A 15161-nucleotide genomic window follows, 5' to 3' on the forward strand; every position below is an offset into this window, starting at 1 on the left:
AACCCAGCCAGCTTAATTTCACCGTATTTTCCCAATCCCCAGCCATTTCCCTGTTCCAGTTCACTTTATTTTACAGGCTGCTAATGTACATTTTTCACTCCTGATCACAGTCTCATTAGCAAAACACACCTAGGTGCTCTGAATCCTAGTCTCTTTCTGCAGTCAGCTTTCTGAACTAGCAGGTCTGGATCAACTTTCCAGCTTGTCTTGCCATTCCAACCACACCACGGCATTTGTTCCTGCATACCTGGCTCTGCTCTACTGGCATCAAGTTTACTTTGTGTTGTGTTGGATTATCTTCTCCTCCCTGTATCATGAATTACTTTCTCTTCCATTGTGGCCATGATATAGACATCACAAAACAGCAGCTTCCTCCACAATTTTCTGTCTAACTTAGCTTTGCTTAGGTTTAAACAGAAAAATTCCTTGCTAAAAGAAGCCATGATGGGGGAAATGCCTCTATTCTGGTAGTCCTGAGCTGAAAGTAGCAGTTACGTAGTGGGAACAGAAATGTATGCACTGATAGGATGAGGAGCCCTGACAGAAAAGCTGCCATGACCCCTTCTATCTTGGAAGGAAATAAAGAACATTCTGTCTTCTGTCAAATGTGAGTTCTCACTGCAGAGCTCTGGACCTCTGAGAGGGTTTGGAGAGCACTGCCACAGTACATCAACCTGGTACCGTTGCCCATCCTATTTTGCTGTAGTATTCAGGATACAAATGTCAACACACATTAAAAACAGCTAGTAGGAGGTAAACAAAAGTAAAGGACAAAGCTCGTCCCAGTTGAAGCCTGGCAAACTAAATGGGTCTTAGCATAAGGTGTTTAGCATCTACTTTTAAAACAATGAGATATTCACAAGCTTCATGACAAAACTAGTTTTTAAAAAACAAGGCATAAATAGTTCACTGTGGGCTACAGCTTAATAAAAAATTCCCTTGGGGAAGGTTATTACTGTTGTTTTCTGCTAGAATTGCGTTTTCTTCAAAAGTAGCTGGTGCATTTGGCTGCTGCTGTCATCAGGGTTTTGTTTGTTTGTTTGTTTTTGGGTGGGGGGACGAGAGGGAAGGATATGAGGCAGGCAGCTGCCTGCTTTTGGGAAAACCTAGGGGGAATCAAAACACGTACTGGAAAGCACAAAATATGCACAAACCCCTGACCATCTCTGCGGCTGCAGCTGGTAAAAGTGAGCCGTAGCATTTTTGGTGCTCTACTCTGTACTCATGGCAGCAAGTGCGTGTGCGGGCGTAGACTTTCTTCTAACCTATGCTAAATTAAAATTAATGCTGATTACAGCTGATCAATTCTAAGCGCCAGGATGTCTCATTTCGCCTGGTGCCTCATAGCCCAACACCACATTAAGGGGGTGCAACTCTGCACCCTCGGCCCCGCAGGGCCGCTGTAGCCACTTCGCTGTGCCGAGCGTGTAGAGAGCGTGATGAGGATACAACCCCGAGCCCGCCCCCGGGCAGACCCCGCAGGAGGCAAAGCCTCCCTCAGCAGCAGCTACCAGACCCGTACTGTCAGCTGGCAGCCAAGGCGGAACCACGGTGCTGCCCGCCTGTTCCGGAAGTCCCCTCAGCCACCGACGGGCCGCCTTCCTGCCGGCGCAGCTCCTCCTCCGGCCGGTCAATATGGTGGCAGAGGCGGCGTAGGGCGAGCTGTAAGCTGGGGCTAGTGTCCGTTCTGCCTCTCTTCTTCTCTCTCAGCCGGTGGTGGCCGCCGCCGTTGCTTCCCCGCCCTGTGGCGGGTGTTCCCGGCGTGGCGGGCGATGCAGTCGGTGGGGCTGCTAGGCTGTGTGTGAGCGCGCTGCCCATGTGGGTGTCCCGGTGAGGCCGGAAGGGCAGCGGGAAGATGCTGCTGTCGCTGGTGTTGCACACCTATTCCATGCGCTATGTCCTGCCTGCCGCCGTCATGATGGGCACGGCCCCCACCTACATACTGGCCTGGGGCGCCTGGCGCCTGCTCTCCGCCGTGCTTCCCTCCCGCTTCTACCGTGAGGTGGACGATCGCCTCTACACCATCTACCAGAGCATGGTGCTCTTCTTCTTCGAGAACTACACGGGCGTGGAGGTGAGCCGGGCGGGGAGGTGGGCTTCGGCCTGGCGATCCCCCGGGAGCCAGCAGCCGTTGGGGAGCGACTGTCGATGATGTCTGCCCGGGCCCGCTGCTCTCGGCTGGCTTCGCGGCCGGCGCTGCCCCCCTTTGCCTGCCAGGACGCAGGGCCTGCCCGCCGCCATGTGAGGTCCGTGGGAAGGAGAACGGCCGCCGCCGGCAGCAGGTGCGAGCTGTGGCCTTTTCCTGGTACCGGCCAGGACTCCGGGTCCGCAAAGGATAGGCTTGTTTCACAGTTGCTGCTGCACTTCTGGTTATGCTTTTCACGGAGTACTGGTGTGTTCCTTTTGCAGGTCGGGAAAACGGAAGGGATGCGACACCGGTTGTGCTCTGCCAGCACTTGAATGGCAGCCTCCTTTGAGCCCTGTGGCCTGTGCTGCAGATGTGTAGTATTAAATTGGCAGCTTAAAAGAAAACAATAATCAACTATAAGTTATTTAATACACGTACAGGTTTTTAATAAATAAGCTCTAAATTATTAGAGCTTCTCAGTTTTTGTGCAGTCTACCCACTGTCAGTCTTTGGCCCTTAAATTCCGGATCAGTTATGGATTGTGATTATTCAGTACCTCAAAAAAACTGAACTCCAAGGTTTCAGGTTAATAATTTGAAATTTGAGTCTCTTATGTGACATAGGGAGTATTTGCACTAAAATAATACTTCACTTATTTCATGAAGCATTAAATGATCGAAAAGTTACATATTTGTCTACAGATGAGACTTAATTCTACATATGAACAAATAATTATTTAGTTATATAAATGACAGGTGCTTGCTGTGCCTGAACTCGAGTTTCGAAGTCTGAATATACAGAAGTGTATTTGAAGTTAGTGTCAGCTGTAGGTGCTTGAGAGTAAAGAATAACAAGTGCTTACATGTGCATTGGCAGGTAATAGAGCTGGTACAAATAAGACCTTCATATTTACAGCTAAAGCATTTGTCTGCTCTCATAAAGCACTATTTAAAAATCATCTTCTTAAAATTGTACTCTTGAGCGGGAGTGGTAGGCCTCATTTTATACCAGTTCTCATGGAAATGCCCAAATCCAGTTAAAGATAGAAGAGTTGCACAGTTTAACATCAGAGTAAATAGAACCGGTATGGAACAGAAGAAATGAGATGATCTTTTAGTGGTAACAAGTTTTTGATTCATCTTGACTCCTGTAATTTAACCTTGTGTCGTCTTGTTTACTTTTTTTTTTTCCCTTCAAAAAAAGGAAGAGAAAGTAGTGTATAGATTTGGTACTTAATGATTTATGTGCCTTTTTTATGTAGCATCTCTACTTCAGATATCTTGATGTGTAGTAATACTCTTTGGTTGTTACCTGCTGAAAGCAGGAATATAGTAGTTCCATTTAACCCATTCGAAGAACAAGAGCCAAAAATCAAGAAAAAAGTAGTAAGAGAAAAATTACGCAATTTTCCCACAAATAGTGTGCATACAGTAGCAATCAAATTTTTGGTAAGAACTTTTAGGGAAAATAAGCATGTGACAGGTTCAGAAAGGAAAATGCTAACTGAAAGAAACACGGCAGCCATCATCTGTTGACTTCTGCTTCCTTTTATTGCATTGATAAATCTTCATCCACAAATGGAAAATAAGTAGTGGGAGACAGTACAGGTGATCACTTAGGACAATATTAAAATTGAGCTGCTAGGTCACAGTAAGCAACAGGTGTATGCAAAGCTGAAATGAAGGATGGTAGAAACAAAACCAACATGGCATATATCTTAGAGTAAGTAAAATAGTAACTGAGACTAAAGGGTAAATAAGGAGTTGAAAAATACAATATATACAGAGAGAGGTAAAGGGTAAAACCCTTACAATACATAAATCATTAAACTGGACAATATCTCCATTTGTTTAAAGGAGAGAAACAGGGTGTCCTTTCAGATCTAGTCTTGCAAACACTGAACATATGTTGTTAACTTGAAACTCACAATGGAAAGTTAAGCATGTGCCTGAATGTTTGAGGCTGGGGTGGTAACCTGAGAGCTACTGTGAACTGCCTGGTTTCAGGCATATGATTAGATGCAGAAATGTATCATCATTAAATTTGAAAAAAAAGGCAAGAAAAGTAACTCCTGTGGCTTCATAAAGGCAGCTGTAGGGCTTTAGCAGCATTAAAGCATCTTGATAGCCATGGGAAGGAGGATCTATTAATTTATTCAATTGATTAAAGTGTGTTGGAATATTTTTTTGTGACTGGATAAATGGGATGCCAACAACCTCATCCATCAGAATACTGGAACTTGCTGCATTGTCTCACTGAAGTCATCAAGATTCTACAGATGCTTAAGTGCCTTACTGAATCAAAGCCTTAAGTGTCTTGGCAATGCCGCTATTTCACCCTGTATAAAAAGTCTTTAGCATTATGTACTGCTTAGCATTCTTTGATTTATTACTCAAGAGTATTTGTGATTTTTCAGGATGGTGACACTAAGGCAGGTGTGAATTTTGAGATGTCCAAGTGTGAGTGAGACCTTAATAAAGTAAAGTTGGTTTTGATCATAAATGTGGACTTTTTTTTTACTGAATGAAATATTAATGCATCTTGATACCTAGTTTTTATTTGTTTTGTCAGGAAGTGCTGGTTCCGTGTATCATCACAGAATCATCTGTTAGTCCATCAAGTATCAAAATCTCTCTCCTCTTCACAATCATACGCACAAATGTATATTTCTTTGGTTTTGTTTTCCTTGACTTTGATGTTTTTATCCAAGTTTATTAAAGCAAAAACTACATGCTAGGAAGGCATTTTGTCTTTGAAGCACATTCTTTTCAGTTCTGAAATAAGGTGATAACCTGATCTGCGTGACAGAAAATCCTGAAAGAGTAATAATGCCTTTTCTCTTAAATATTTGACTTGACATCTAAAATAATTACAGAGCTGAGTATTTATGTTCTAGAGAGTGGCTCACGAAGTGTTTTTTTTTTTACTTTGTCATACTGTAAATTGGTTTCCATTTTAAATTTTGGGTCAGACCTGTTTTTTCCCACCCGAACAATTTATTTTACAAAGCCTAAGCTAAGAAGCCATCTAAGCCTAAGCCACCTAAGCTACAGTGGAATCATTTGGGGTTTTCCAGTAGTACACAGCACAGATAATGGCCCTGCTTTGGCCCTATGTTGCCTTTGATACAAAAGCAGTTGTGTTGCCTTCCACCTATCCTTCGGTAAGTAGGAGAAGGGCTACAGCACTCTTTTCTAGGAGGAGTATATACAAGGTGCTTGAACTCCATGAATTATAAAGTGAGTAGAAAGTCTTACAGAGTAAAGGATGTTAATTTTATCAGTGATGGGACAAAACTGTCACAGACAGAAACAAGTGCAATTCAAATACTTGCTTGTGCAAGTGTACACCAAGTTTCTAAAGACAATCAAGTAGCCTGTGAACTGTGTTTGTTACTGCTTTGTCTTTACTGTGTTAGGGAAGTCTAGTCTCTTAAACTTCTTACAGATGATAAACAGTTGCGTCTTACCATAGAATGTGGAAACCAAAATGACCGCAAATACACCTTGTAATTAGGACTTTTGAAGGGCTTAAAGATCTAGTAATCCAATATGATGAATGCTGTCATCTCTCTGTGACCTTTAGCATCTTATCCCAGTTGCTGTCAGGGTGATGAAATTAATGCCTATTGTGTTTGTGCACATATTTCAGATCAGATGAGGACTAGATGTTCTACAGCTTTTTTTGTTGTAATTGTGTTTGATACTTTGTATTGAGTGGTGTTGAAGAAATAATACAGTAATTATAACTCAGACTGCTTCCTAAAGGATCATTTTCCGTCTGAAAGGTTTTGACAATTGAATAAAATCCATGGCTGAATTAATGTGCATGAATTTTGTTCAGTGCTGAAGTGCTTTTGTCAGCTCACTTCCCTACCCCCACTTCCTGCTGAATAGGAGGTTTTGGAAGTAATGCATTCATTAAAGGTATTATGAAATTCTGTTTTTCATTGTCACTATGAGTCTCTGGAAGGGCTGTGATAATGTGATGCTGCCTCAGTGTAGTTTAGCAGAGCTGTAGTTTTTCTAACAACTGTTTTAGAAACTACGAGAGATCCCTGTTAATGCATTGTGCTTTCTGCTTTGGTACTGAAGCTTGAACTTGCTGTGCCTCAACAAGGTTGAGAACGATTTAGAATTAGAGCACAGTAAAACCTTGCAGAAACACTGTGCTAATGAACTCTTAATGGTGCTTTGAACTGTAGTAGAGCCTTGGCTGTTTCATGTCTTCCTAAGAAATTAGTGAGGAGACCTCTATGGCTGAGCTTGGGATGGATGCTTATTCTTCTAGCTATTGGCCAGTTTGTATTGGAAGTGAGGGTTACAAAGTCTGTGCCCATCTTCATTCCCAGGACAGCAGCCTTCCCAGATGAGGTTATTGTTATTCACTTTCTGCTTTTCTCATTTGAAGCTGTTCAGTCATCCATCAGGTAATTCAGGAGGGTCCATGGTGGAAGTGGGAAAGAAAATAGGTGGCACGAGTCTAGTGGTAAAGATATGGAGCATACTCCCATTAGGGAGGTGCTTCTGATTGCTGTTGGCAAAGTGGGTTGTCACATCTTGGGAAGCTGGTTCTTTCCTCTCCATAGTGGGGGAAGCATCATAACCAGGCTTCATCAAGGCATGGTGAAGGTTCATTCTTGAACTGCAATTCTGTTGGTAGATGAGAGTTACAAAGCTTGATTGCCCTTGGTGTAAGGCCCCATCTCCTGGGAAAATGCCATGACCTAAAGGTCAAAAGGAGGCAGTTTTCACCCTCCTGCAGTTGTATTTGGAAAGTGCTGGCAATTACATTTTGGCATGAGCCTGGTTTTGTGCTTGAGATCACTGAGCTCACCTTCCAGTCTGGTAGCTCAGGAGTGGGAGAGTACTGGTGTGTGGTATGGGAGCTGAGTGGGAAGGCGCAGAGCTGCAGGCAAGGCAAACCTCCAAGCTCAGGTAGTCGCTGAGCAACATCCAAAGACCTATGCTTTCCTAGTCTGTTCCATGTTGTTAGCACCCACTCATGTTGCTACTTTGCAAAACTAAGTTAGCTGTTGAGAAGTTAAGATAATGATAACATGCCATTTATTTGCAGTGGTAGAAATAGTGAAATAACGGTCTTGGGGGAGCAATAGAAATTCGGGGATCGGTGTGGTGTGAAGATTGAAAAGAAACTGGAGAACATAGTAAAGTAAATCACTTTTGCATGGTAAACTTCTGTAAGAAGCTCAGTGAAATTTTTCAGCTGTCCTATTTGCTCCATGGATGAAGCCAATTTCCCCTGTCTTGTCTCATTACGGTTCCAATACACAGCTGTCTCCAGGCATGTATGGCTTTTAATGTATTCAGCAAAGTCCTGTGTGTTACTGTATGAGAATTTAAGTGATACCTGCTAAGCCTGAGAGATGCAGCTTTCAAATTGAGATGGATGCCTAATTTTAGAATCTTACATTCAACTGTGGTGTGAGGCAGCAAAAATAGATACATTAGCTATGTAAGCTTTGTGCTCTTTTCCTTTGTAGATATTGCAAAAGATGTATTTGCATATCTTAATTTTTGCTCTGTCTGCCTTTGGCTATTCTGAAGGTGAAAAGGAAGTCCTTCATGGCTCTAGTTCATCAGGGTATCAGCTAGAGTTCTGGTGTGCTGCAGATTTCGTTCTGCAGCAGTCAGTTGGGTACTGGTCCTGATCACCCACAACTTCCTGGCCAGTACATGAAAAATAAAAGAAGTACATTTAAACTGAGGTCTGTTAGTATTTTAGGAAATCGGGTATCAACTACCTGAACCAAAACTGCCATTTGGGTTCATAAATTATAAGCTTCACCTGCAGATTTCTCTAGCATATGCTTTCCAATTGGCAAGTCACAACTGAATCTGAATTTTATTTCAGCTTTGTCTAATGCAGTCTGCAATTTAAAACTTGTATGTTTATATTTTAAAGTTAGCTACATATATTTATAAAAATCCAAAAAAAGTCAAGGTGGGAGAAGCTAAGGGGTGAAAGGACAAGTTTGAAGGCACTTAGAAATTCTGATTCCAGGTATTTGGCCAGTAAGTTCTACAGTCCCGTGGCTTGATTTTAAAATTTTCTGTTTAAATATACTTTAAATATCTTAAGATTTTTAGTACATTCAGTTCTTGATATAAGATGTCCTGATTTTGCATAATCTGTTACATTTGAAAATAATAATGGTATTTATAACATTTTTTAAATTCCACTTTATTTTTTTTTTTAAACCTCAATGAGATTTACACACTCCCCTCTTTCTGTACTTCACTGTGTTTTCATTGCCAGTGGTCTGTGGAGTTTTACAGTTCTCTTCCATGTCCTTTCCTTCTGCTTACATAATATGTCCAGATATTTTATGTAAGGATGATTGTTAATTGAGAAGTTTTTTTTTCTCCTGGTACTCTACCATCAGACACTGTTCTTGCCAAGAGAGCACTCTATTCATAGTTAAACATTTGACACTAATTATTTCAAACTTATTTCAGACTTACAGACTATCCTTTTTTTTTGTCAGTTTTAGTTCTTCTAGATAAAGTAGGCTTAGATGTCAGGGATTTTGACATTACAATTATGAGGAAGCAGATCTGCTCAGGGGAAAATATTCTTTAATCTTTGTTCTGTCAGTTTGAATGTATGCTATGAAGAGATTTGGGATAAAACCCAGGGAAATTATTTTCTCCTTTTGTTCATTTAATTTCTGTCACATATTACTTGTCATCTTCCCTGTTACAACTAGCTCCTCAGCCTGGGACTAGGAAATCATGGAGTTTATGCTAGTTTGGTTTTCTTAAATGTAAATTTGGCTATCCATGCTTTGGTTGAATCTGTTTGGGCACATAACTAGATGTGAAGAAACCCCCAATGTTTTGGATTATTTTTATTGTATTGTGGTAGATGCACTAATTTTTCCTCTTGAACTTGCAGATTAACTTGGGTTATCTCCCATTTCCTAACACTACTTGGGAATCTGAGGGCACATTTCTTTTTGTGTAAGCAAACATAGTGCACAGTCCTGAGCAAGCTGCAAGTGAACTGACGCATTCACCAACTGTGGTGGTGTGCCAATACTGGGGTAGTTTTAACAGTGCCTATCTTTTGAGGCTGATGCAAGTTCACTGTGTTCAGGTCTGGAGCCAAATGAGTTCCAGCAAGCTCGTACGTGTTCTCTTTTGTGTTGTAATTGATTCCTTCACTCACCTTGAAAATCCATAGTGCTTCAATTATAAATGCTTACTGAAAATGGTGTGTGAAGGAAATTCTTCAAAATCTTATTCCACAATCACCAGCAGAGGACATAGAGCTTTTTTAATCCCTCTTTTTCCCATGTGTGTGTTCTCATTGGTAACTGCATACCAGTTCTCTTTGTATTTGATACAAACACTTGTAGGAGTGTTGCAAGTAAATGTCTAATCAGTTCCTGCTTCAAGTCCTTGGCGTTCAGAAGCAAAGTTCCTATCATAATGGGCTCTAGCTAGAGGAACAATGCAAAATGCCACAAGGTTTCCTGCTTCTGGCTGGTGTGATGTATGCAAAGGACAGCATTTCCAGTATGTGCTCAATGTACCAAGACACTGTAGCTGCTATTTTGGAAGGGATGTGTTGGATGGACATTATGTATTTTCTACTACATAATAGTCAACAATAGCCGCATTGTGTGGGTCACTTTTTCCTTTCTTCTAAGAAAATTACAAAAATCTGTCATACTAAACCTTCAGAGGTGCCAAAGGTTTATTAAGGGAGGCTATTTCCCTCCTAATGAAACAGGTGGAATACTTCCTTCCACTCTTGTGCTGAAAGGCATGTTCAGGCTTTGCATGGTATCAGGATGCCAGATGTTCAGAATAACCCTTCTCTTTAAATTTCAGTTAATAATTTTTTTAATGTGCCCTGTATATATTTGAAATATGTGCAGTACTTTAAGAAAAGCTATAATTACTGTTAGTTTTTCACAAAAGTTACTTAGATGCGCTAACTTTCTCAAGTGGTTGCTTATGGTAATTGTGGGCTGCTCCATGGGTCTGTGCCATAGAAAAGCACTGTAACCAAAAGCAAGTCCTTTGCAGAAATATCCAGTAAATTATTTGGGCACTGAAAACAGGATTTATTCAGAAATTAGATGCCAAAATCTTAAAATTATGTTCATGGTAAGTCCTCCTTTTTTCTGTGACCAACGCTGAAACAGTGATGTTACGTAGATGATTGGTTGGTTGGTTTGTTCTTAAAGTCCTCATATAGCTAAGGAGTGTAGGCAGGAATAAAGTAATTGTGTGTGCTTAAAGCAAAGTTCCTAACCCATGTACATCCCTGATCAGCATTGTTCTAGAAGCAAAGCTTCTGAATCTTCAAAGTACTGTGAAACATATGCTAGCCAGAATAAGGACCTCAAAAAAAGTTTTCACTTTTTTTTTTCCTTTCCCTTTTTAAACTATTTAAACAAAGAAAAACCACAAGGGAATAAATTACAGTACCTTTCTGTAGCTTAACAGAGAACTCAGTTTACAGGATACAGCAGCTCAATTTTCTCTACATGCACATATCACCGTTAGAAGAGAGAATCGTTGCTCCTTAGGTGTACCTTCTAATATCAGTGAGCAGTGTGCTTGGGCAGAATAGGCTTTAAGATCACTGGAGAGATTTGCTGAATTTAGTCTGGGACTGTTGTTTAAATAAGCATAAACTAACTGAAATTGCCTGGACATACTTGGTATTGTGGAAACTTACTTTCTCTGAAATCAGCCCTTTGCTTAGATTGCATGTTCCAGTTATGGGTGTTACCCGGAACTGCTTTGCTTTGCTGTATGCCCATTCTCTAAACAGTACTCATCACCTAAATCATCCTTTTAATGAGAAGTTGCAAAACTATAGACATCACATCTTATTCACACCAGTCTATCATTACCTAAGTGGTCTGTAATATTCTGCTCTAAACCAGCCTCTGAGGCTTTGGGGAGGGCTCTAAGGAAAAATGTACAATGCTGCTGTAGGATTAAGTCCTTCACATGTTATTCCTCTGCAGCATCTGGGAAAGTTGCAGGCAGGTGGGCTTTGAAAACTAATCTAGTCCCGTTAAAAACACGTGATATTGTTTACCTGTTGACAGTGTCTCATTCCTTTTACAAGACTGCAGGAGTTTTGTAGTATTTTTTTTTAGAGTTATATTAACTCCGTTATGAATATTGGCATTGTTTAGCCTGCTGCTGTAACTACATGTGCTGTGCATATACTCCTAATTTTTCACTTTATGAAACTCCATTTCTGCTCTAAAATAAGTGTGGTAGTTATTTGTTGTTGATTTGAGTTCTTTCAATAAGCTAATGGCAGTGAAACCTCTGAGATTTTTCTTCAGACAGCCTGCCTGCTGTGAAATTTACTGAATTCATTATAAAACTCTAGAAAACTAGCAACTAATTTCTTACAGTCTAAATATTCGCAGGTCTCTTTCATGCTCAAATACAAGCAGTCAAATTTGCACAGAATAAGAGGCTCTAAAGCTGTGTTTTTACTGACAGATATTATAAATTTTATTATACACATGTGTATAATATATATAATATGTATAATATATATAATATATACATATTTATACACATGTTGACTTCAGAAGCTGCATAATCCATATAGGTTGCTAATACAGCCTTCTTACAAAAAGGAAATAAAATGGCAGCAACTGTATTTTTCTAAGTTCTCTGCTTTCTGAAACGAATGATTTATAAAAACAATAAAGTTGAATTGCATATAGGAATCTTCACCATATTCCACAGAACTCAGTCTCTTGGCAATGGTTTTCTTCACTGAACAGTAAAATACATAATATTTGAGTGAACTCTCTCCTTCAGTAAAATGAATTGTATTGTGATTTTTTGTGGTTTGATGCTGTGCCTGAGCAGCAGACTTCAGACTTACAAAATTATGTTTTGAGTAGATAGTCTAGTTAAAAAGGCTATGAAGTATAGCAATAATATGGTTGTTACCTAAACCCTGTTTGTGATACAAAGGTATTTTTAGAAAAAAACCCATACTTAAAGGTAAACCTTTTAGATCTAGAGAAAAGGCAATTTAAAAGATGAAAGTACTTTCTCCTTCTGTCTTATTTGTATTCTTACGCTGCAGGCAAGTGAAACCCGTAACTGTTAAATATGAATAAAAGTGCTTCTCTGCCTTCTGTGAAGAAAAATAAGTATTTGAAATTCTTATGTTAGGACATTGGAAAACCTGAGAAATTTGTCATCACCCAGTACAAGTTTCCTATTTATATCCTGTCTTGAGCCTGCTGGCTCAAGACCTGAGGGGTAAATAATTTTGTGATCTGAGGCACTTTTCTTGAAGATCCAAAGACAGGTTATATCATCAGGCAGGTTTTTAGACTAAGAGAAAATTTAAATAACTTGCCATAGGATGCCTGCAGCAATGCTGAAGAAGTCATCTTGCACAGGGTTACACACTGACTTCAGAAGCTGTATCTGGTTGCATTGGTGATTTATTCATACAGCCATCACACTTTCACCACAAAATTATATCCAGGCTTCTTAACAACACGAGAAATGCATCCAAGCATATTATTTATTTTCAGAAGCACTTAACATTGCAGCAGTTCCCAGCTAACAAAGATACTCTTGTGCCAAAGAGCTGCAGTCCTAGTTACGAATGTAGTGAGGAAGAAATAGCAAAATGGAGTGAAGTGCATGTTTTAAGGATAGCACAGCTAGGTATATGAAGTTATGGTTGTTTTTAAGTGAAGTGTTGATGTCTTGAATATTTTGTTTCTCCTCTCTCCAGGAGAGGGAAGGAATGTTTTCCTGCTATTATACTACTGCTATTATTCTCCTTTTCAATAACTGTTGCAGTGTTCAAAGCTGATGTTTTTCCTGATCAGAATGCACCTTCTCAATAAAGGGCCCCAGTGATCTTTCTGAAGTAACACCAAAAAAACGAGTATCATTCTACAGTTCACATCTAGTTTCTTTGAACAGAAAAGAGAGGAGGGTTAAGAAGTCTGAGGAACAAAGAGTGTGCTGGTAGACATGATAGGACATCATATGAAGTGACCTGACTTTTTACCATGACTAACCAGCTGTATTGCTTCTGAAGTAGAAGTGCCAGGTCTGTTTGCACGTCAACTTCTGAACTGCTGTCATTATCAGCCATATCCAATTATCATACTAAGAGGCATTAGGTGTGATTACCAGTTGGCCTGCAAGCCGGTCTTCAGATAGTGTGATTACTTACAACTCTTTAGTTGTTTTCGTCATGGTCCTGTTCACTGAGCTGATGTATCTAGGATGTGATTAAATGATCTGTTCAATTTTCTTTGGTATGTGCAGATTTCATAACCAAGATATAAAACTCTCAACTTTCAATTGTGATTGTCCGCCTTGCTGCAGTGAAAATCTGTGCAAATTCTGAGTTGCTTAGATGTGGCTGCTAGACAGACTGTTTTACATTGCTATGTGACCTACCTCAATAGGACAGTCATAGCTGAATATGTTGCAGTAGAAGAAGCAGAGGCAGCCATGGAAGCTTAAACTGGTGTCACTAGATCACTCAGGAGCTCCCATTTGCATGCCAAGATCAGCCTACCAGTGAATAAGTAAATTCTCCTACCAGGAGAACTTGTAACCTCTTGGTGGTGAACCAGAGCTTCTCTTGGCCATGACACTCCTGAAGTCTGTCTGTGCCTGTTGAGCGTGTGAACAATTTGGTGCATGGCATCCAGGGAAACTGGGTACAGCCTTCCTGCAGAAGAGAATCTGTTAGCAGTTTCCTTTATTTGAGACCCTGCTGAATTGAGTTTGACAGCACTGCTGTGTAAACAGATCCGAAAGACCCAAATTAGCAGTAACTCTATTGCTCATTATTGTGAGCTGGACTGCAAGGCAACCCAAGCATGGCTAAAAGCACACATCTGTACCCAAGTGATAATTGCAATATTAGACAGTAAATCAACTTTTAAAATATTTCCCTTCTGCTTGCTTTGGCTGGCTGTACTGCTCTTTTCATTTAACTTGTTTTCTTTGCTTGACTTCATTGGGGGTTTTTTGTGTTGTGGGGTTTTTTTTATGTATGTATTTTTCTGTGGTTTGGTTTGTTTGTTTGTTTTTTAACAAAGCAGCATCTTTTCAAATGAACAGGTTCCCCACTTGCTTCATTGTGGCAGACAGGACATGGAACTTGTCAGTTTTTCAAGCTGATATATAGGTAGAACTTACATGTGCATACAATACCAGGAACACTAGGGACCTTATGTTACAGAACTGAAAATAGCCTCCCAAACATGTCACAGAATTAACTGGGTTGGGAAAGACCTTTGAGATCAAGTCTAACCTGTCACCCAACACCATCTAATCAACTAAACCATAGCACTAAGTGCCTCATCCAGTCTTTAAATTTTAAATGCTTCCAGGGACAGTGACTCCACCACCATGTACCACTTGCCTGGTGCTGGCTGGTGAGTGCCTCGCAGATGGGAAGACCACCCCATCTTGTGCTCTGCAGACCCTAGGGACCGCACTGAGAAGGAAGACTAGGAGTTTCTTATCTACTCATCTCTTCAGATTGCTTCAAAAGGGGTATGCACCAGACTGGCACTCTGGACATTTGTGTCTGTATTGCTGTCCTTGGTAAATCATGCAAGTATTTGCCTTCACTGTAGTCCCCAAATCTCTTCTGCAGTTGCAGGCGTAGGATCCAGAGACTGCAAATTTTCTGCAGCAGGGAACTGTGCAAACTTAGCTGCAAAAAACAACAGAGAGTCAGAGGTTTTCTGGAGACCATCAAGAAGAGTACTGTATCATTTCATTCTGTAGCTATAGTATTCCTTAGGTGCTCTGGTTCACCTAAAAGCATCAGATTGCTGGAAATTAATGGCTTGTGCTGAGGGGACTCTTCCTCTGCTTAGCCACGAGTAGGTGAATTCGCAGGCGTTATCCCAAAGGGGAAAAGGCAATGTTTCTGCAAGATTCAAAGCTATTAACTGTTAGCCCTGTGCTGTGTAAGGTCTGTGGAAATGTACAAAATTACAGTGGTTCATTCTGAGAAGGAG

The 15161-nt window shown here is 40.6% G+C and overlaps 1 protein-coding gene across 1 annotated transcript in view; it reads left to right on the forward strand.

The window, feature by feature from the left end:
* Positions 1-1855: 1855 nt before the first annotated feature.
* AGPAT5 (1-acylglycerol-3-phosphate O-acyltransferase 5) overlaps positions 1856-15161 on the forward strand; it is a 51261-nt gene continuing 37955 nt past the window's right edge. Inside the window, exon 1 of the mRNA XM_054383699.1 lies at positions 1856-2074. Within this exon, the coding sequence (XP_054239674.1) occupies positions 1856-2074 (219 nt within the window). The remainder of the gene's footprint in view (positions 2075-15161) is intronic.

The sequence above is a fragment of the Indicator indicator genome, chromosome 9 (genome assembly GCF_027791375.1).
Source record: "Indicator indicator isolate 239-I01 chromosome 9, UM_Iind_1.1, whole genome shotgun sequence".
Lineage (NCBI taxonomy): Eukaryota > Metazoa > Chordata > Aves > Piciformes > Indicatoridae > Indicator > Indicator indicator.